Source organism: Centroberyx gerrardi, chromosome 3 (assembly GCF_048128805.1).
Source record: "Centroberyx gerrardi isolate f3 chromosome 3, fCenGer3.hap1.cur.20231027, whole genome shotgun sequence".
NCBI lineage: Eukaryota > Metazoa > Chordata > Actinopteri > Beryciformes > Berycidae > Centroberyx > Centroberyx gerrardi.
The window spans coordinates 941613-966105 of record NC_135999.1 but is presented as its reverse complement, the minus strand read 5'-3'; the positions used below and the strand labels follow the sequence as shown (position 1 = coordinate 966105).

At 42.5% G+C, this 24493-nt stretch overlaps 1 protein-coding gene across 1 annotated transcript; it reads right to left on the bottom strand.

Moving 5' to 3' along the window:
• Positions 1-24105, bottom strand: capn2l (calpain 2, (m/II) large subunit, like). The gene is made up of 21 exons (XM_078282823.1): positions 23751-24105; positions 21577-21646; positions 17423-17544; positions 16169-16302; positions 14517-14685; positions 13818-13901; positions 13633-13718; positions 11880-11954; positions 11632-11792; positions 10495-10664; positions 9743-9754; positions 9027-9238; positions 8887-8923; positions 8453-8518; positions 8296-8353; positions 7096-7160; positions 6394-6462; positions 5273-5351; positions 994-1110; positions 759-817; positions 1-375 (listed from the first exon to the last, which is right to left on the bottom strand). Exons 1-21 carry the CDS (start codon positions 23985-23987, stop codon positions 352-354), a joined length of 2106 nt encoding a protein of 701 aa, XP_078138949.1. The 5' UTR covers positions 23988-24105; the 3' UTR covers positions 1-351.
• Between the last annotated feature and the right edge of the window lie 388 nt (positions 24106-24493).

The following is a 24493-nucleotide window of genomic DNA, read 5'->3' as shown; positions in this document are numbered from 1 at the left end:
CACTGTTTCAGTTCTGTATTATTTATTTTCTTATATTAATAATTAAACGCAGTACAAACATTTCTGAAACTCTGCGATCCAACCGGCAAACATCTGGACGTTGACCGGATGTTGAGGTTGACCGTCCACCAGGTGCTTGCTGGGTAATCGCTCTCTCCTAATGCATTAAGATCCCAACTACAGACCCGTCTCCATTCACCCTGTGTGTTATATCTGACAGAACATCTGCTAAATCTCTCTAAATCTCTCTAAATCTCTCTGGTTCTGATGACGCTCTGACGGCAGATTCTGTCCGGAGGCTCCAGGCAGCGAGGCGTTCAGAGCAGAGAGACGTTCAGAGCAGAGACACGTTCAGAGCAGAGAGACGTTCAGCCACTGCAGGACAGGAGACAGAAAAACAAAATGTTTGTCATGCGGACTGCAGTTTTACTTTTCTGTCTGTATATTGGTTGAGTTAAACCTCAGTGGGCGGAGCCAAAGAACAGTTTCTCTGTCTCAGTAACATCAGACTGAAGCTCAGTGAAGAAGACAAGAGGAGGAAGCTAATATCATGAAGCCTAGCGCTCTGCTGCTAACTGAAACAATACAATCTACCATACTGAGTTAGCTAGTTAGCTAGCTGACCTTCAAGTTCAAACTAGCCTTGCTAGCCTATAGCTAGCTAGGTTAGCTAGTCAGCTAGCTGCTGAGCTGCAGCAGCATGCTGGTTATGAAGGAGTGAACTGAACACATGAACACGTCACAGTGAAGCTTCGTACCTCGTACACGTTCAGCTCCACCGTTCCACTCTCCTCTTTGTCCAGAGTTTTGAACGTTTCTGCAGAGGAAAAAAAACCAGCAGCAACATGAAGATCTGCTGATTCATTACTGTATTTAAATCAAGAATCAATTAAAACAAATAATAAATCCAAAAACAAATGAACTGTGGAAAGAAGATCCCATGTGGTGGGGTCTGTGTCTGTTGAGGTGACGTGACGCTGAGTGCAGACTCACTGAACATGTTCTCCAGGCGGACCAGGCAGCCCACAAAGTTGTCGAAGTCGACGGTCAGATTCGGCTCGCTGTACCGAGCCACCAGGACCTGCTGCAGAGGACTGTTCAGACTGAAGCCTGCAACACAGAGCACACTGAGCAACTGACAGACTGAACAACTGACACAGACTGAGCAACTGACAGACTGAGCAACTGACAGACTGAGCAACTGACACACAGGAGACAGACTGAGCAACTGACACACAGACTGAGCAACTGACACACACACTGAGTAACTGACACACAGACTGAGCAACTGACACACAGGAGACAGACTGAGCAACTGACACACAGGAGACACACTGAGCAACTGACACAGACTGAGCAACTGACAGACTGAGCAACTGACACACAGGAGACAGACTGAGCAACTGACACACAGGAGACAGACTGAGCAACTGACACACAGGAGACACACTGAGCAACTGACACAGACTGAGCAACTGACAGACTGAGCAACTGACACAGAGCAGACTGAGCAACTGACACACACACTGAGCAACTGACACAACAGACTGAGCAACTGACACACAGACTGAGCAACTGACACAACAGACTGAGCAACTGACACACAGACTGAGCAACTGACACACAGGAGACAGACTGAGCAACTGACACACAGGAGACACACTGAGCAACTGACACACAGGAGACACACTGAGCAACTGACACACAGGAGACACACTGAGCAACTGACACACAGGAGACACACTGAGCAACTGACACACAGGAGACACACTGAGCAACTGACACACAGGAGACACACTGAGCAACTGACACAGACTGAGCAACTGACAGACTGAGCAACTGACAGACTGAGCAACTGACACACAGACTGAGCAACTGACACACAGGAGACAGACTGAGCAACTGACACACAGACTGAGCAACTGACACACACACTGAGTAACTGACACACAGACTGAGCAACTGACAGACACACTGAGCAACTGACACACAGGACAGGCTGAGCAACTGATAGAACACAGACTGAGCTGAACATATTGATCAATATATTACATGATATCATGATACTCAGTATGCTGGTATTGATCTACTGTAGTAATACAGCCAGTGACACTGAGCATGATGTCATCATAATGCTGATCAGATGTTAGTGATGACATCATGCTGATCAGATGTTGGTGATGACATCATGCTGATCAGATGTTAGTGATGACATCATGCTGATCAGATGTTAGTGATGACATCATGCTGATCAGATGTTGGTGATGACATCATGCTGATCAGATGTTAGTGATGACATCATGCTGATCAGATGTTGGTGATGACATCATGCTGATCAGATGTTAGTGATGACATCATGCTGATCAGATGTTGGTGATGACATCATGCTGATCAGATGTTAGTGATGACATCATGCTGATCAGATGTTAGTGATGACATCATGCTGATCAGATGTTAGTGATGACATCATGCTGATCAGATGTTAGTGATGACATCATGCTGATCAGATGTTGGTGATGACATCATGCTGATCAGATGTTAGTGATGACATCATGCTGATCAGATGTTGGTGATGACATCATGCTGATCAGATGTTAGTGATGACATCATGCTGATCAGAGATATTGAACATGTTGGTATTGATACTGTTACAGAATGATACTGCTGTTGATACAGTCATGTTCACAGTAGTGACATAATATATTGACAGTTTATTGATTGTATTGATAGTATGTATTGATAGTGTATTGACAGTATATATTGATAGTGTATTGACAATAAGTATTGATAATGTATTGACAGTATGTATTGACAGTATATATTGATAGTGTATTGACAGTATGTATTGATAGTGTATTGACAGTATGTATTGATAATGTATTGACAGTATGTATTGATAGTGTATTGACAGTAATTATTGATAATGTATTGACAGTATGTATTGATAGTATATGATAGTGTATTGATAATGTATTGACAGTAAGTATTGATAATGTATTGACAGTATGTATTGATAGTATATAATGATAGTGTATTGATAATGTATTGACAGTAAGTATTGATAATGTATTGACAGTATGTATTGATAGTATATAATGATAGTGTATTGATAGTGTATTGACAGTAAGTATTGATCATGTATTGACAGTATGTATTGATAGTGTATTGACAGTATATATTGATAGTGTATTGACAGTAAGTATTGATAATGTATTGACAGTATGTATTGATAGTGTATTGACAGTAAGTATTGATAATGTATTGACAGTATGTATTGATAGTATATAATGATAGTGTATTGATAATGTATTGACAGTCAGTATTGATAATGTATTGACAGTATATATTGATAGTGTATTGACAGTATGTATTGATAATGTATTGACAGTATATATTGATAGTGTATTGACAGTATGTATTGATAATGTATTGACAGTATATATTGATAATGTATTGACAGTATGTATTGATAGTATATAATGATAGTGTATTGATAATGTATTGACAGTATATATTGATAGTGTATTGACAGTATGTATTGATAATGTATTGACAGTATATATTGATAGTGTATTGACAGTATGTATTGATAGTATATATTGATAGTGTATTGACAGTATGTATTGATAATGTATTGACAGTAAATATTGATAATGTATTGACAGTATGTATTGATAATGTATTGACAGTATGTATTGACAGTATGTATTGATAATGTATTGACAGTATGTATTGATAGTATATAATGATAGTGTATTGATAGTGTATTGACAGTAAGTATTGATAGTGTATTGACAGTAATTATTGATAATGTATTGACAGTATGTATTGATAGTATATAATGATAGTGTATTGATAGTGTATTGACAGTAAGTATTGATAATGTATTGACAGTATATATTGATAGTGTATTGACAGTATGTATTGATAATGTATTGACAGTATGTATTGATAGTATATAATGATAGTGTATTGATAGTGTATTGACAGTAAGTATTGATAATGTATTGACAGTATGTATTGATAGTGTATTGACAGTATGTATTGATAGTGTATTGACAGTAAGTATTGATAATGTATTGACAGTATATATTGATAGTGTATTGACAGTAAGTATTGATAATGTATTGACAGTATGTATTGATAGTGTATTGACAGTAAGTATTGATAATGTATTGACAGTATATATTGATAGTGTATTGACAGTAAGTATTGATAATGTATTGACAGTATATATTGATAGTGTATTGACAGTATGTATTGATAATGTATTGACAGTATGTATTGATAGTATATAATGATAGTGTATTGATAGTGTATTGACAGTAAGTATTGATAATGTATTGACAGTATGTATTGATAGTGTATTGACAGTATGTATTGATAGTGTATTGACAGTAAGTATTGATAATGTATTGACAGTATATATTGATAGTGTATTGACAGTAAGTATTGATAATGTATTGACAGTATATATTGATAGTGTATTGACAGTATGTATTGATAATGTATTGACAGTATGTATTGATAGTATATAATGATAGTGTATTGATAGTGTATTGACAGTAAGTATTGATAATGTATTGACAGTATGTATTGATAGTGTATTGACAGTATGTATTGATAGTGTATTGACAGTAAGTATTGATAATGTATTGACAGTATATATTGATAGTGTATTGACAGTAAGTATTGATAATGTATTGACAGTATGTATTGATAGTGTATTGACAATATGTATTGATAGTGTATTGACAGTAAGTATTGATAATGTATTGACAGTATATATTGATAGTGTATTGACAGTAAGTATTGATAATGTATTGACAGTATGTATTGATAGTGTATTGACAGTAAGTATTGATAATGTATTGACAGTATATATTGATAGTGTATTGACAGTAAGTATTGATAATGTATTGACAGTATATATTGATAGTGTATTGACAGTATGTATTGATAATGTATTGACAGTATGTATTGATAGTATATAATGATAGTGTATTGATAGTGTATTGACAGTAAGTATTGATAATGTATTGACAGTATGTATTGATAGTGTATTGACAGTATGTATTGATAGTGTATTGACAGTAAGTATTGATAATGTATTGACAGTATATATTGATAGTGTATTGACAGTAAGTATTGATAATGTATTGACAGTATGTATTGATAGTGTATTGACAGTAAGTATTGATAATGTATTGACAGTATATATTGATAGTGTATTGACAGTAAGTATTGATAATGTATTGACGGTGGTGTTTACCAGCCTCCTCCACTGCCAGTCTCATCTCAGTGGAGCTCATGGTTCCTGACTTGTCGACGTCCTTCTGACGGTAAATATTCTGCAGAACAACAGACAGGTGAGTTCACTTCACAGCACTAATTAACATAAAACATCACAACACTAATTAACATAAAACATCACCACACCAATTAACATAAAACATCACAACACCAATTAACATAAAACATCACAACACGAATTAACATAAAACATCACCACACTAATTAACATAAAACATCACCACACTAATTAACATAAAACATCACAACACTAATTAACATAACAGAATGACATCACAGCAGCAGTCTGGATGGAAAGTCGTTCTGCTTTTCTACATCAGTCAGACTTCGAAAATTCCCATAAATAAAACATCTTTGTCTTGAAGAGTTCACACTTTGACAATTAACCATTTTGAAGCTTTTCAATATTCTTTGTTGCGTTAAAATTGCTAACAGAAGAACACGGTCCAGTATGTCCAGGTCAGCTGACAGCTGCTCTCCATTCACATGGATTCAGTCTGCAGTTCAGTTCTGAAACTGCAGTTCAGATTTAACTTCACATTTCAAACAGCAGCAGCTTCTGCTGCAGTTCAAGGTCCAGATGATGTCATCTGGATGATGTCATCTGGACAAAACCACATTAACACACTTTACTGGTTTCAGTATTTCAAAAACGCAGGTGATCGTGTCCTAAAAAACTGAATTCTATTACAAAATGGCTTAAGATGACTCATAACTAAGAATAACTAAGAATGTGCTTTACTTTCATGCTAACAGTCATTTAGTCAGAGCAGGAATCTGGTTTGATCTGGTTTGATCTGGTTTTAGAAGAAAACAGACTGCTGCACACTTCTCTCCCTGTCAGGAACAGGTTTCAGTCCAACATGTCGAGCAGCTTCATCTGGAATAATAAACCTTTCTTCTTTCTGCATGGAGAGAAGTGAGCAGCAGTGTGTTTCCTCTCTGCTGGCTCTGGTTCTGGTTCTGGCTCTGGTTCTGGTTCTGCTCTGGTTCTGGTTCTGCTCTGGTTCTGCTCTGGTTCTGGCTCTGGTTCTGCTCTGGTTCTGATTCTGGCTCTGGTTCTGGTCCCTCTCTCCTCACCAGGTATTTCTCGATCTTGGTCCACAGCACTTTGAACTCCAGCAGGCCCAGTTTCCCGCTGCCGTCCTTCTTCAGGCTGTCAAGGAAGTCTGACATGCAGATCTGGATCAACCCGCCTCAGATGTTCTCAGACTTTTCACATGTTTCTACTTCCTGTTCCAGTGTTGTAACTGTCAGCTCTGTCGGACTCATATCTCCATCTGCTCTATTGTTCAACAAGTTTCTCTACAGGGATCAATAACATTTCATCTAATCTAATATAATCTAGTCTAGTCTAATCTAGTGTAATTTAGCCTAATATAATCTAGTTCTAGTCTCCCTAACAGCCAAATCGACCTTCTGGCTGTCTAATGTAGTCTAATCTAATCTAATCTGGTCAAATCTAATCTAGTCTAGTGTAATTGAGACTAATCAAATGTACTCTAATCTTGTCTAATGTGTCTAATCTAATATAGTTTAGTCTAATCTAAACTAGTCTAGTCTAATGTAATCTAATATTATCTAGTCTAGTTTAGTCTAGTCTAATGTAATGTATTGATTGGCCAGTCAGTCAGTGTGTTTTAAGGCTGGCTTCACACTGTGTGACTTCACTGCTCTGTCACTAAACTCATCCTGAACATTCCAAACGATGATGTCACCCCAGTTCACGCTTCTCATTGGCTGTTTGTCCTGCAGAGCCGTTACTTTGCGGCGGAAGGATACGTCCAGCAGGTTGACCATGTTGCGACACGTGTGCAGGCTGAAGCCGCTCGTCTTGATCTCCGTTCCTGTCAAACACACCGGGCGGCCAATCAGAATCAGTTCAGTGACGACCAGGAAGCATCAGCTGGTCCGGCTCAGTCTCAGCTGCGACTGAACCGCCGCTAAATAAAATGTTTCTGAAGAAGAAATCCACTTCCTGACTGTCAGAAAACTTCCACCAGGGAAACAGAAAGAGCATTTTAGGAATTGAGTAGTATTGATCAGTATTGATTAGTACTGCGTCCACTAAGGAGGTTCTGTTCACTGCCTGTCTGTCAGCAGGATTTCTCACAAATGTATGAACAGATTTCCATTAAACCCGGTGGACAGATCGGCTTCGAGCCAAACAACAACTGATCAGATTTTAGTGATCTGCATCTGGGATTTCAGCCATTACATGATTATTATCTTTTAGCTATAACTATGAAACTAACGGAGATACAGACTTGACTAAAAGTCCTACGGAATGTCAATAAATCAGTTTAACTTCAGACTGCAGTGATATGAACGATGTGTTCAGGTGTAACAGCAGGCTGTAGGATTGTTCAGCGCTGCTGGAGGTTTGTGCCGTCAGAACCTTCTGGTTCTTTACTGTCGGCTAACATTGAAGAAGAAGAAGAGGATGGAGGATGGAGACTTAAACATGTTAGAAAACAATGGCCAACTGATGTTTTCTCTTGTATGTTTATGTCATCTATGCATGAAGTTAACCTGCAGGAGAGGCAGAGTGAGGATCACAGACACTTTTTTTTTCTTTTTTTCAAGATTTTTTTTTGCCTTTATTAGACAGTTCAAAGTAGAGAGAGAGAGAGAGAGAGAGACACAGAGAGAGAGAGACACAGAGAGAGAGACAGAGAGAGAGAGAGTCAGAGAAAGAGAGACACAGAGAGAGAGACACAGAGAGAGAGAGAGAGACACAGACAGAGAGAGAGAGACAGAGAGAGAGAGAGACACAGAGAGAGAGAGAGAGAGACAGAGAGAGAGAGAGCACGTGACAGAGATCAGATTGCAGGACGTCACATGGTACGAGCCAGCAGGACGCCCCAGACGTCCGTTTACAGGCTTGAAAGTGGACCCGTTTTGTTTTTTTTTTTTTACTGTGGAGTGATTCTTCTTCTAAAACACAGACAATCTTTGGCAGAGAGGAAAGGTTCAGCTTACGCTTGGTGACGACCTTGTTGAGGATCCTCTGCAGCTCGAAGGCAGAGATCTCACTGTCCTGCAACATGAACACACACACTCCTGTTCAGTTTACCTACAGTCATGCTGATCCAGGTGTGTGTGTGTGTGTGTGTGTGTGTGTGTGTGTGTGCCTCACCTGTCCGGCCAGCTGACCAAACAGGTTCCTGAAGCGATCGTCCACATCGTCTTCATCCAGCTCGATCTGAGGAAGAGGAACGCAAAGTTTCATGAAACCTGATAAACACACACACACTCTGTCTCTCTGTGTAATAAGTATAAATAACATAATAAGTAAAATAATGAGTAAAATTGACAAATACATAACACATAAAGGTAAATAAAAGGTAAGAAAATGCTCATACAGTTCACTCTCTCTCTCTCTGTCTCTCTCTGTCTGTCTGTCTCTCTCTCTCTTGTCTCTCTCTCTCTTTCTGTCTGTCTCTCTCTGTCTCTCTCTCTGTCTCTCTCTCTCTCTGTCTCTCTCTGTCTGTCTCTCTCTCTGTCTCTCTCTCTCTGTCTATCTCTCTCTCTGTCTGTCTCTCTCTCTCTCTCTCTCTCTCTCTCTCTCACCTCCTCCACTTTGGACTCCACCGGATCGTCCAGCTCTCTGCAGGAAGAAACAAAACGGAGACGTGAGTAGGAACCAGTGAGCGGGCGTGGCTCTCGGTCTAAAGGAGCCAGCGGGTTAGAGAACCCGGAGGAGAACCTACTGGAAGTCGGCCTGCTTCTCGGAGAAGACGCGGACGCAGAAGTCTCCGTTCTTCTGCGGCTCGAAGGTGGAGGGCAGGATGAGGTACTCGCCCGGCGGCAGGGTGAAGCGGCTGCACACCTCCCGCAGGTTGATGAAGGTTTCGGAGCGGGCGGCCGAGGAGTTGCGCAGGAAGAAGTTCCGGTTCAGGTGGACGTTCCTCTGACCGGAAACCTGCAGGGAGCGGAGCAGCGTCACAGTGAGATCTGAACCGTTTGAAAAACACTGCAGACATTAGTCAAATTAAGTCAAACTCAAAAGAATAGAATAGTGATTCCAGAATAGTGATATTTTAAAAGATACAATCAAAGAGAATGACGAAGACGAAGACGAACAGTTCTTGGTCGATACGCGTTGGCCGCTGATTTTATTATGTAGCCAATTATAATGAAGGCTTCTTACAGTGATTGGTGCTTTTTGGGGGAATTCATGCCTTTACTTCCTCATACGTATCTTACATGACTCAGCATTTCGAAATTACATTTGATTGTACCTAAAAGATATACTAGAGATATTCCTTGCCATATCTCTAGTATATTTTTTTAGGTATAATCAAAGGTAATTTTGAAATGCTGAGTAATAAATATCGGGTATCAATTTTCTTTTTTCCCCCAAATCAGGAACAGGAAGTGAGCAGGTCTAGTTGGTGGACTGGAGTCAACATGTCTGCCTTCGTACCTCGTCAGGAACCTGGAGGAGAGAAGAAACAGGTTCAGGTTCACCTCAGTGTTTTCTTTCCATTCATTCACTATCAGACTGTCCCGGTCTGCAGGTCCGGCTTTTCTCTGGGGTAAAGTGAACCGTCCTGTCAGATTTTTTATTGGCGCTTACTATGTGCAGTGTGGATTGTGTACAAAATGCAAAATACTTTTTTAGGAATTTACTTCGTTAGAGGTTATGGATTCAATTTGCTGCTCTAATGTCAAAGTTCTATTGTTTTTTCACTGTTATATTGTCTGTTTTTTGTGTGTCGTTTAGTTCTGGTGTTGTTAACCATCGAGGAACACGTTAGAAACAAGAGTTTAAAGAGTAACTGAACCCCAAACTCAAATCTGTGGTGAAGCCTGACACCTAATGGTGAAAAGTCAGGTACAAAGACCAGCCAATAGCAGATGGCCAATTCAGTACCCTACTTTTCACCAGTAGGTGTCAGGCTTCACCACAGATTTGGGTTTGGGGTTTAGTTACTGTTTAAATTGTTTTTATGCGTTTTCCTCTGGGTTGTACTGCTGTTTGTACCTTTTTATACCCAATCAATCAATCAATCAATCAATCAATCAATCTAGCTGCACCATCTGACCTTGTTGCTCAGTATAAACAAAAAGATCATGATAACACTGACAGCACAACAGTCTCTACATGCTGTCCGTCCAGAGCGACTAATCAGATGCAGAAATACCAGCTAAGGCAGAATGAATCAACCTGCCGACCTCGTAGATGGCGAAGCCGACGGTGTTCATGTCCTCTCCCATCTTCCTCATGCGTCTGCGGTTCTTCTGGATCAGCCCGACCACGAAGCTGCAGCCCGCCTCGCCGTCCTCCGGGTCGTCGTCCTCCTCCTCCAGCTTGATCACAAACTGAGGATTGGTCCAGAACGTGTCTGCAACACAGAGCCGGGTCAGACTCTCTGCAGAGTCCGCTTACTGACAGACCTGAAGGTGGACTAAGAGCTTCCGTGGTTGTTCCACACATCCGGTTAACCGGCAGACCAAGCAGACAATATCCACAACGTCCACTTCAAGTGACGTCATGGTTCAAATATCTGCAGAAATCACGGTTCTAATTATTGATCCTCGGCAGCGTTACAAGGCAACACGCTCCAAAAAGATTCAGTTCCTGCTGTTGCCACACGATCCTTTTCATGGTGGAGGAACAAAACTTTATTCGTGTCCACAACATGAAATCTGTTTCAGAGTTTGGGTTCATTTCTTTGAAATTCTTTAAAAATTGGAAGAAGGGGGAAGCCGCACACTCTGATGCAATAGTTTTATTTTATATTATGAATCAACGTGTCGGCACATATTGCCTTCTTCAGGATAAAATATCACATCATCTCAGTCGCTTATAATCTACTAAACAGATGTTCCAAATCAATGACATCCAACACTTTAGGACACATTTAGAAAACCTGTTTAGTAGATTATAAGTCACTGAAATGACATGATATTTTATCCTGAAGAAGGCGATATGTGCCGTCTTCAGGACTTCAGACCAAGACCTGGTCTTTGAGTCAAAGTTTAGCACTTTGAGTTCTTGGTCGATACGCGTTATTATTCGCTGTTTTTACGTTTTTGTACCTGCAGACGGAGTGCTGTGGTTTTTCTTTGGGAGATTCATACCTCTATTTTCTCATATGTATCTATGTGACTGGCAAGGAATATCCCTAGTACATTATTAAAGATGTTTGAAAAGTGGAGCGGCTGTTTGTGATGAAGGACAGCAGGTGGGACCAGGACCTGGTCCCAGGACCTGGTCCCAGGACCTGGTCCCAGGACCTGGTCCCAGGACCTGGTCCCAGGACCTGGTCCCAGGACCTGGTCCCAGGACCTGGTCCCAGCGGCTCTTACTGGGAAAGTTCCTGCAGCCTCCGGCGGTGGAGCCTCTCCTCCAGGTGCCGTCAAACTTGGACAGCGCCCACTTCTTGAAGGAGTCGTCGGTCAGAGCGTCGGGCGTCAGGTTGCAGATCTCCAGCCGGGAGTAATGCCGCAGGAAGTCGGAGAAAGACATCCTGCAAGAAAAGCCGGGGGTTCGGTTTACCGACCTGAGCTACGGCAGCCGCAACGTGATTGGCTGGTTGGAAAAGGGTGCGTTTTACCAGAACTCTCCGTCCTCCGAGCGATGGCTGAGCCGCTCCCGGTCGTCGTCACTGATCTGACGCCACTGCGTCGCCCTGACAGCAGAAAACACACAAGTTACTTTAAAGTCTCCATGAGATTAACTCCCATTCCTTTACTTCCTGGAAAACAGAGTATCTTTAATGATGACATCATACTGCACCAGGAGGCGGAAATAAAAACTCCAACCAATAAAATCCTCACAGACTTTTGAGCAGTCCCGCCCCTCTGCCCCTCCCATCCAATCAAACTGCCTTTCTCTCCCTGACTGATCTCCCATTGGTTTACACTTCTGAATGATCCCTCCCTGCGTTAAGCCCCGCCCCCACATCCTGTTTCAACAGGAAATACGTCAAATCAAGGAAGTAAAGATGCTGTTTCATAGAGTCTTTGGAACAGCGCTCTCCCACAGGGAATTTATTAACTTCACGTCAGTGTTTCCACCTCACTGGGTCCTGGATCACATCCTCCTCTAACTCTTTCTCCCTGGCTCTTATTTCTTTCCCCAGCACTTTATTCAATTAAATATCCTCCGTCCGTCTCCATCTTCCTTCCCCCGTCTTCTTCCTCTACTTACAATGAAAATCCCCTTTCGACTTTAACCTCCCTGGCTCCTTTCCCCAGCACTTCTCCATCATCATGATCATTGTAGTGACAGGAGTATTTGTCCCATATATTGTCAGGGTGTTCTGTTTGTTGCTTGTAATGTTGGTGAGAAATTGAGAAATTGAAGCTGATTCTACTGTTGAGCTCTCTCTGGAGAGTCAGATACATGTTTGACAATGGAGAGAGTCAGATAAAAGCCTCAATTGTAAATGGAAGTGTACTTTAGTATGAGTTTCTTTTAAGTAATGTGTCTGGAATAAGAAGCTTGTTTGACCTGCGAACAACAGAGGAAACATTATTTATCTCCAAACACGTCTAGAAGGCCAACATTTGCTTCTTAAAGCAGTTTGACTTGATACCTGTCTGAATATAATGGGGAAGAGGTTAGAACCTATCAGGACACAACTCAGCAAGATCCAGAAGTTCAACAGTTTAAAGCAGTGTATTCTCTCTGTCAGGCAGGCAGGTTTTTTCAGCCGCGGCTGCAGACAGCCGGTTATACATACATGTTGTCATCACTCGTTTGGCTGGAGATTAACGGTAAAATTGCATAAAAGCTCCACCCTGCTGAGGCGCCTCCCAGGGCGGGGCTGCACAACGAAACAAGGTGACAGAAACTCGATGGAAAGACTTGGTGTTTTAGAAAATGGCCTAAAGGTTTCAGGTGTCATGCTGATGTGTATTCATTCACGTGATCGTTCATATTTGATCAGCATGTGCTTTGGGCTTTGTCACAAGGAAATGTCATAAAACAATTCAAAAAGCAGTCCTAGTATATTTGTTAAAATAGTTGCATAGTGATTTTTTATCCTTATCCTGTCAAAATCCTCCATTGCAGCTGCATGTAACCTCTATGGAGGCCATTGTGATCCGTGTTGGGCTCATTACTCAAAAATGAGGCCTACTGAATTCTCATTTCAAAAGTAATACTACAAATGTACTTATTATTCTAAAATCAGATCAGTCAGTTTCCTCTCCTGTGAACGACCAAACATCAAACAGCTCGACGTCCGATGTTCCTGCCGTCCTTTTACTGGAGGAAATCAAAGTAGAGGGAAAACTTCCACCAGAGAAAGAAACTTTTCTCCTGTCAGCAGCTGAGTGCGATGTGCTGTCGGGGTTCCCTACCCGTCACTCCAGGGGCCGGTCCACTCCACCTGACCCCAGGGGTTTCTGATCCTGATCAGCTTCTCCATGCCGCCGCGGTACTCCACCTGCAGCCAATCAGAGACAGACGTACAGTATAATCGCTTCCCTCTGATTGGATGACGAGCATCCCTTCAAACGCACCAATAGGAAGCCGGTATTCTCACCTGCGCTGCACCTGTCACAGAGTAGGCGTGGCCTTTCACCAGCTTCTGACGAGTGACGGCCTCCGAGTCGGACGAGCTTGTGATCTAAAGAGATTCAGAAGTTTCTGATTTACTCCTCTGCTCCTCTACTTTACTAGTACCCACGCTGGATCCATGTTGTACCCTTATAGTACCCCGTTGTACCCTTATAGTACCCCGTTGTACCCCATTGTACCCTTATAGTACCCCATTGTACCCTTATAGTACCCATGTTGTACCCTTATAGTACCCCGTTGTACCCCATTGTACCCTTATAGTACCCCATTGTACCCTTATAGTACCCATGTTGTACCCTTATAGTACCCCGTTGTACCCTTATAGTACCCGTGTTGTACCCTCATAGTACCCCGTTGTACCCTTCTAGTACCCCTCTTGTACTGTTATAGTACCCATGTTGTATCCTTATAGTACCCATGTTGTACCCCTATAGTACCCATGTTGTACCCCTATAGTACCCATGTTGTACCCTTATAGTACCCCGTTGTACCCTTATAGTACCCATGTTGTACCTCTATAGTACCCATGTTGTACCCTTATAGTACCCCGTTGTACCCTTATAGTACCCTTGTTGTACCCTTATAGTACCCTTGTTGTACCCTTATATTACCCATGTTCCACCCATGTTCCACCCATGTTCTACCAAAGTCCAGTGAGCCTCACATCGATGGAGCAGCCCATCAGCGAGCCTCGGTTCAGGGCCTTCTGGATGATGTGGAAGAGGTGCGGCCCGGGCCGGCTGAGCTCATGGACTTCGGCGATCCCTCCGGTGAAATCCTCGAAGCCCTCGGTGGTGCTTCCTCCGGACAGAGCCTCGTAGCAGCCGTTCACCCTGCAGGCAACAGTACAGCTCTGTGACGGCCAAGTACCAGAGTCAACACCACTGACACTGACAGGCTGACGGAAATAACTGGATCTTTAGTTTTGGTTCACTGATGAGCTAAAGATCTGTCGTCTGGAGGGAAATCTAGAAGGGAGCAAGTGTCAACCCTGCTCTGCTTTATATGCATTTATTTATAGTAATCTGTTCTATAGTACACAGCCATCTTGGTAGGAAAATAACAGGTGATAGTAATAAATTAACAGGTGATTATAATCAAATGACAAACACAGCCAATGAGCTGTGAATATGGTAAAGCACCATATTGGTAGGAAATGTGACATCATGGGAATACTATGAATAACTAGACTCATTAGTAATTAAAGATTACCTAATGGTTACAGAAGTGGGTGAGGGAAAGAAAGGAGAAAGAAGGTTGCTGGTCCAAACAGCCAGACCAGCTGAAAGCAGCTCCTACTGAGGAGCCCTTGAGCAAGGCACTGAACTGTAACAGCTGCTGTCTCCACCAGTAGAAGACTTGTGTATGAATGTATTGAAGTGTATGAATGTGAAGCAGGGTGGAGCTCCTCCTTCCTTGTATAAATAAATGTTAAGAATGCAGAGAGCAGCTATGTGGCGTGTCGGGACAAAACCTGAATGTGAAGACAACTAGGAAGCACGAGAGAGGTGGCTTATAAACAACCAGCGATCTGATAGCATGATTTAGATTAATTTGTAATAATTATACCCCAATCAGATGTTACAGATAATGTAATGATGTGATCTAAAAGCGGTTTTGTCAGCCTGCTGGAGCTGAATGCAGGGAGAATAAAGACTGATCTGGTTTCACTGACAGCAAGGCAGCTCAAATATTTGATCTAGCATTGTGCTGAAGAATAAGGAGGAGGAGCGCTTAGTGAATGGATATGGCTTGTGTTTCTGAAACCACAGGCTTGTCTGGGATCAGATGCCACCACAAGCTTTAGGCCGGTCTGTCTGTGGCTAGTTGCAGCCAAAAATTTCAATTAAACTTTGACACGGCTGTGGATAAGAGCATCAGCTAAATGCCTAAAATGTCAAATCTATCTATCTATGAAATTAGGACATAAGAGGTTACAGCTGTTATGAGACTGCTTGTGTCTAAATCCAGTGTGTTGAACTGTATGAATGTGAAGCAGAGTGCAGCTCAGGAAACCTTCCCTGAATGAATAGAGGTTAAAAATATCTATCCATCCATCCCTCCCCTACTGTCTCTTCCTACAGAGTGAGTGCAGAGGACTGCTACGGAGCCCCTAAAGTCCCGAAAAGTGATATTTTTTTATCTTGTGCGCACAAGTTAATTATCTTGTGCGCACAAGATAATAACTTGTTCCCACAAGATAATTAACTTGTGCGCACAAGATAAAAAAAAAATCACCTTTTGGGACTTTAGGGGCTCCGTAGACTGCACTCACTCTTTGAACAGTTCAAATCAAGATGGCGGAGGCGGTCTTACTTGGCGTAGGCCTTCTCCAGCAGAGCGCTCCAGAACTCCCTGCCCTCCGCTGAGTGGACGAACATCAGCTCTCCATCTTTGACCGGCAGCCGGTCGTCGATGACGACGTCCACCCACTCCCCGAACTGCCAGAACTGGAAGAGAGAGGAGATGGAAGAGTCGACGTCAGCAGGAGCGACAGCAGCTGACTGGGTTAGTAAGGAGTAAAGTACAGCGAGACCCATCTAGACCCAACGTTAGACAATCTAGACCCAACGTTATCCTGCTTATTACCAAAAACATTCATCATTTCACACGAAGCTAAAGTAATTTACAGCTTCAAGCAGGACTGTCTGCAGTAACCGAGTAATGCCACAAGGTGGCGCCACTTAATCCGATTAGAAATCAACAAAATGGAGCAAACTCCTTGACTGCAAAGTGATCTGATTGGATGTGAAACAGCAGACTGTAATAAATAACAGAACTCAGAATGCCTTCATAATTGCATTTAGCCCGTTACAGACTCGTTACAACGCATGCAACAACGCAAAGGGCAACGCAAAGGCCATTTCTTGCGTTCTTGCATAGCAAAATGTGTCTTCCAAAATGTATAACACGATGCTAACATCTGCTGCAATGTCACACATTTCAGGTAGGGAAGCTGAATGAAAATTACTGTCAAATGAACAACTACCAATGAAGAAGTCATTGCCTGTGTAAACTGTGTGGCGATGGCTGATCTGGCAGTACCATTTTCTTTTCAACTTTTTCTTTTGCCGGCAATGGAGAATGTATAGAAGTACACATTCCTGTATGGTAGCAATTTAAACACGTTGTGCAAGTTCGGCGTATGCGTGCCTTGCATGGAGTCTGTAACGGGCCTTAGACCCAGTAGTAGTAGTAGCTGCAGTAGTAATAGTAGTAGTAACAGTAGTACTAGTAGCAGTAGTAATAGTTCTGCAGACCTCTAGATAAGTAGTTAGTACTGTCTGTAGTACTAGGCTAAGTACTCCACACATGGGACGCATACGCTAACATGAGTACTCCGCCTACGCAAGCTGCGTACGCATAGATCGCACATTTCTGATTATATTGCAGCAGATGTTTGCATCGCGTTACAAACTTTTGGCCGACGCATTTTGCTACGCAAAGATGTGAGAAACGTCCCTTGCGTTGCCCTCTGCGTTGTTGCATGCGTTGCTTACGCAGAGTATGTTAGACCCCTTAGTGTACTGCAGACCTGTGGGTGAGCAGTTCGGTCTGCAGTATTTGTACCTGGAAGTGGAAGATGCCGGCGTACTCTCCGTCCTTGAAGCTCTGTCCGTGAGGAACGACCCGGGCCAGAACCTCCTTGTTCAGGGTCAGAGAGGCGATGGCAGCCAGCAGCCAGCAGTCACCTGCACACAGCAAGCAGCTTCACTGTCCACTGAACTGCTGCCAGTCAGCTTCAGGAGCTTCAGAGAGCAGTTTAGTCTAGCTCAAAGGAAACGTCCTCAGATCCTCTTCACTGTCAGATCTCATCTGTGATGTTCAGTTCATTCCAGAAGTTATTTAGTGATGAAATGTTGTCATTTACTTTTTTGGTGAACCCACTTTCCCTCAACCTGCCTTGTCTACTAAGTGATTTGCATGTCAGTGTAAACAGGAAGTGATGCGGCAGCAGAGCAGAGCGCCTCATCTCCACTAACTGAGCCGCTGTAGATTCTCCCTGTTTGTCCAAATTAAATTCTGCTGTAGGAAGAGACCGATCCAAACTGAAGATCTCAAGCTACAACTCAGAGTGTTTTGGAGTAGAGACTAGGGCTAAAGACAAGACAGTTTACTGTGTCACAGTAACCAAATCCACCTTATCACACTATTCACTTTTACTGAGAACGTTACTGAATGGATCTACAGCCACACCACAACAAGCTGACTCAGCTGCTCTCTGCTTCTAGCTGCTTGATACAGATTTACACTTTATTAACTAACACACAGTTCTACAGATTTACACTTTATTAACTAACACACAGTTCTACAGATTTACACTTTATTAACTAACACACAGTTCTACAGATTTACACTTTATTAACTAACACACAGTTCTACAGATTTACACTTTATTAACTAACACACAGTTCTAATGTTCCTCCATCATGAGACTCAGCTGCTGCAGCAGGTTGGTGATTCAGCTGTAAAGCCTCTGTAGGATCCACCCATCTGTCTTCTCTCTGGCTGTTGGTGTGTTTACTGCATCCAACAATGTGTTTTAGTTGACAAGTTGACACCCGTAAATCGCATAAGCTGCAAGAGTTGACACTCGGTCTCTACAGTCTGCTTACTCCCACACACCCACTGAGTGTCTCCCCTGCCACACACACCCATTTACCACAGTGGAATTTTCCATTCTCAGATGTTTGTGTAAAACACTGTGCATGCTGCTGTCCAACGCACAGCCGGTCAGACAGAGCTACAGCAAGAGTCCTCATCAGAGATGTGGGAAATAAAGGAGGCAAACAGCCTCTAATATGAACAAGAGTCAATTATATTTTCAGAGAAGCATTACTTTAGACCCCATCTTCATATAACTTACATCAGTTTGACTTATTATGCTGTATACTGTAGATTTATACCATATAAAAACTGGGTCAGCCTAAAAAGTTGGTAAACTCTATTCAACAAATAAAAAAGTCAAGGGGTAAAGTGAGTTTAGTTGGATTTACCAATCCTCGACTCTTCCAACCTGCTGACTGATGACTGACAGATAATATTATTTGGTCAGTGTGATTAATTATTAGTCGTCAGTCATCAAACAGTCAGAAGGAACTTTGGTCCTGATGCTGCATGATGCTGCAGGATTTTTTTTTTAGATTTGGCTTCCAAATAAACTTCTGGTGATTTCTGCTTCATCTTTTCTCTCCGTTATAAAAACTACCAGATCAAATGGACTTATAAGGACTATATTATTTTATATTAAGACTATATGGAACAACAGGAAGTAGATGCAGCCACTCCGGACACTTCCTCTATTTATTTTTTGTCTTCCTAAGAAAACAGATCAGTTTTGGATGTGTGTACCTTCCTCTGATCTGTTTCCAGACTCTCTGTCTAGGTTCTCAGCTGTGTGCTTTGTTGTCGTGTTTCAGGGAGGAGAGCGGGGAAACCGGTTCCGCCGGTCTGACCGGCGGGTACCGAGACAAACCTGTTCATGACACAGGTGAGCTGACGAGCTGCGGGGACAGAGCTGATCAGAGAGCGCAGCCTCAACGCCACAGTTTTTTTTTTTTTTCACATTTAGAGAGCATCTTCCTTCCTTAATGTGATGTACAGGGAGCTGAAGTGGAGCTGCAGGCCGAAGCCTTCCTGTGGTTGACTAGCGGCTAAGTGGCTAACGCTCATTTCCATTGACTGTAGTCTGTCTTCTGCAGCTAAACAAAGCAACGGATGGAGTTGAGATCTCTCTCTCTACACAGCATAATATAATAACGTTTCTGTTATTAGACTATTAGACTATTAACAGACTGAAGCAGCTGATCCTCCAGCAGCAGCAGACTGTCTCAGCAGGTCTGGATCCACTGAAGTCTGAGTTCAGCCTCATGAGGATCTGAACACATTCTGTCTCTGGAGCTGTGAAGCTGCAGCTAGCTAGCTAGCTACTGTAGCTTGTTCCCTTTACAGGAGATGGAACATTTCAGCTAGCTAAAAGCATGCTGGGTAATGTAGTTCAGTAACTCATTTTGTCGTTCATGTAAATAATACTGAATGGATTTTTGTGAAATGAAGCCAAGTAAGATGTGTTGATGCTTCCTTTTTATTTTGCTGGTATGAAGGAACCTCCACACGCTGACAGAGGGACCAGAGGGTTGAAGGAAATGACGTCAACTTCGACTCCTTATTTCCTGTTGAAACAGGAAGTTGGGGCGGGGCTTAACGCAGGGAGAGATCATTACCTCCGCCAAGGAGGTTATGTTTTCGGTGCCTTTGTCTGTTTGTCTGTCAGCAGGATTACGGGAAAACTACTGGCCCGATTTTCATGAAACTTGGTGGAAGGGTGTAGCATGGGCCAAAGAAGAACCCATTACATTTTGGAGCGGATCCGGATCCGACTCACGAACAAGCGATAATAGCACGAACCTTGGCGGAGGTCTGCGCTCTCTAGTTCAAAAGTGTAAACCAATGGGAGATCAGTCAGGGAGAGAAAGGCAGTTTAATTTGATGAGAGGGGCGGGACTGTTCAAAATTCTCTGATCTTTTATCGGTTGGATTTTTATTTATGCATCCTGGTACATGATGATGTCATCACTACACGTCACATATAAAAGTGTATGGTGTTTCCAGGCTGTCGGCTCACTCTGGCTGTGGAAGAGGCAGCGGGTCGCTCACATTAGACCAGAGTCATCAGCAGTGAATGAAGTTTAGACCTGTTGCATATTAACAGCTGAAACTCTTTCATAGGATTCCCTCAGTGATTAATGCAGTAAACTGATATTCATCTCAGTCTGAGCAACATGAGGCCAAGTCTCTTCACAGCCTCCATGTGACATACTGGGTCACTGAGAACCAACACTGAGTCTTAATGACAGGCAGTGAGAAGAACTTACACATCTTCCTCCAGTCAGCCTCTCCAGCAGCTCACTTTTCACTGTTCTAATGTTTTTGTTTTGCTCATATTTATTCATTAGAACAGTTTGTTCTTGAGAGAAGAACACAAAGGTTCTCCATTTCTTTTCCACACTTTTACTACTAATTTTCTACTTATTGTGTTGAAATTGTCAGCAGCATGTTTACATAATCCCACAATTATTTATAGGGAATTATTTTTATTGTTTTATATTTTATGATTTTCTACCATTTTTATTGCGTCTTCTTGTATTCTAGTTGTGTGTTTATATGATACTTCCTTTTCCTCGCTGAATCTTATCACTTTTGCCGCTTCAGCGACCAAATTTCCCTGCAGGGATCAACAGTTTCATCTTATCTCATGTTAAAAAGCTGCTGTGGCTCTGTTGCATGTGATTGGCCATTTGTTACAAGCCCCGCCTCTTTCATAGCTGATAGGTAAATCCTGGTTGACGGAGCCAGGTGATAACCAGCTGGTGAGACCGGTCATCTGGATCACTGACTGGTTTTGTGACTTCCTGCTCTGCGGCCGCCCGCCTCACCTTGGCAGCCACGACCGGCTGACCGCTGGCCCCGCCCACAAGACACGCCCACAGGAAGTTGTTTACGCCCAAAATGCCCCAACTTCATTGAAAAGACAATTTCAGGCAGACAGAGGATTTAGATTTTGCCCTGAACAGACTGATGATGCATCTGATGCGAGACGAGACGCTCTGCTGCAGCACTTTGAGGTTTAGGTTGATCAGACGTCTGGATTTTGAGATAAAGATCTTGTCTAGTGCAGCTTTAAAGCGTGCGGCTGGCAGGGTCAACCCCCCGTACGTCCTTACCCAGCGCCCCCTGGCAGATGTCGGTCCTGGTGGCTTCAGCGACGATGAACTCGGGGTTAGAGGTCAACTCCTACATCACCAACACAGGAAGAACAACAGCGTCATTTATTACTCTCATTATCTTGAAGGTGGCTGGTGGATTAAACCCTCTGCTCAGGCTCTAGTATCTAAATCAAGACATTTGCATTTTGTTTTATCTTTTTCTCTCCAGGTCGATTTACTGTTTTCCTGCTCCGCCTGCTGCACACATTCACACTGGGAGCTGACCAGTTCAACACAGTCTCTACTGGTTTCTACTGGAGCTGACCAGTTCAACACAGTCTCTACTGGTTTCTACTGGAGCTGACCAGTTCAACACAGTCTCTACTGGTTTCTACTGGAGCTGACCAGTTCAACACAGTCTCTACTGGTTTCTACTGGAGCTGATCAGTTCAACACAGTCTCTACTGGTTTCTACTGGAGCTGACCAGTTCAACACAGTCTCTACTGGTTTCTACTGGGAGCTGACCAGTTCAACACAGTCTCTACTGGTTTCTACTGGGAGCTGACCAGTTCAACACAGTCTCTACTGGTTTCTACTGGAGCTGATCAGTACAACACAGTCTCTACTGGTTTCTACTGGAGCTGCCCAGTACAGCCACAGCTCCCAGTGTGAATGTGAACAGGTGCAGCAGGGCGGGGCGGGGTGCAAACCTTACCTGATTAAAAATAAAGATTAATAATGAAAACTAATCATGATAATGTAAGTTTGTGAAGAAGCTTCACACCTGATCAGATTCCATCAGGCAGGAACTAAACTGAACTGCAGAAGCTTCAAAAGACACACGTGATGCCGAGTTACTTCCTGGAACCCTGGGAGTGGTTTTCCACATCTGATATAAACCAGACTCTTCACACTTCACCAGCTGAAGTCTGATCTGGAATCAGGTTTTCTTCAGATGCAGATTGTTCTGCTGATTGATGCTGTGATATGTATATATTAACATTTACAGTGACAGTTTCACACATCGGTGCACAGGCTGAGCAGGTGGAATGTGTTTCCGAATCCAGCGCACACCGAACTCCATTTAAAAATATGGCAGTTTAAAGCTTCCTCGCTTATCGGTAAAAATACATGACCGGTAAAACATAACTTCCACATTTTTCAAAACATTATGCGCAGCTCTTCAGTGCGGCAGCATCCAGCACACCGAGCTGCTTCACTTCAGTCAGATTTAACTCACTCTGCCGCCACCAAACCCTCAGCGAGCAGCCTGGAGCTTTTTATAAAGGTGACCTGCTGGGTGGATCATATCATGCCGAATTTACTAGAAGATAATATCGATTTACAAATTATCTTTAGTCTTGTTGTGCGATGTATGGACTTTTGCCGATAAGTAATGGAGCATTAAATGTCCAGTTTTTATTAATGCAATCTGGTGTCACGGCCACTAACCAAGTCGTCTGCTAAAGTTTTAGTAAAGTAAGTTTTTAATATTTCTAATAGTTGTCTCTCTTTTCTTCACAGTCACTATTCACATGACGTCACCTGCATTTCCTACCAATACGCTGCTTCACCACACACACAGCTGATTGGCTGTGGCTGTCATCTGATTATAATCACCTGTTAATTGATTACAATCTGTTATTTTCCTACCGAGATATGGCGGTGCGCTGATGGAACAGAACACTCTACGAACCAGTAATCCCTTAAAATAACCTTACATTGTCATTAATTTACATGAAGTCACCCCATAATTCAAGCAAAATCTCCTTAAAATTAATGAAGGGGGTTATTAATGAGACTCCATCAAAACCTTCTTAAACTCCCCTTAATCTTGACTGCTTACTTTCTAATTTAATGTAAAATTCAGGGAGGCAAGAACTTTCTATTAATAACAAATTAATAACCTGTAAACCTGCACAAAAGACATGAAAAAGCCCTTAATTTCTAGAGTCTCTGTGAACCAACCCATGAATAAATCCCTTATAAACCCATGATACTAACCTTACTTTATTAAAGCTGTTATTTCTAATGGATAATTAATGTTTATGTGATGAGAAATTAAGGACATTTCAGGGATAAAGTTAAAGAGTTTTAGTTTCGTAGTGAAATATTATGAATTATCATGAAGAGTTCTCATCATGATGGATCTGTGTGTGTGTGTGTGTGTGTGTGTGTGTGTGTGTCTCACCGTGGGTCTCTTCCAGGACACCCCCCGGGTCTTGTAGGAGTTTGCTCCCAGCTCCTTGAAGCCCAGAGAGGCCGGCAGCGGGGGGAAAGTCTCGTCCTGGAACAGCTGGCCGCACTGGAAGCAGTTCCTCCGCAGGCTCTCGTAGTCCTGGTTCAGGTACTTCACCGCCTGGCTGTTGGTCCCGACGCCCTGACCCTTCTCCCGGAGGTGCTGCAGGGTGGCGGCGATGCCCGACATGCTGCTCTGGAACCCGAAGACTAGAAACTAGAACCTGGAACCTGGAACCTGGAACCTGGAGTCCGGAGTCTGGAACCTGGTCTGGTCTGATGTGGCAGAGGACAGCAGAGGTGTGTGTTGGAGGCAGAGGTGTGTTCCCTCTTGGTATACTCGACCAGAGTTAAGCTAGACACAGTAACAGCGAGAACTTCCGGTCACAACCTTCAAAATAAAAGTCGTAATGTCCAGCGTGTCTTTCAACGCTTTTAGAGTAATAAAAAATTAAGTATACTGAACGAAAATATGAATGCAACATGTAAAGTTTTGGTTCCATGTTTCATGAGTTAAAATATCCCATACATTTTTAACGTTTGCACAACTTTGTTTACATCCCTGTTACTGAGCATTTCTGTAACTGTAAAATCTTGAAAATGCTGCATTTCTATTTTTGTTCAGTGTAAATGAGAATAGATAATGCATTTAAGGAGAAATCTGTAGTAAATGAAAATGTAACTGCTGGTTTTGCA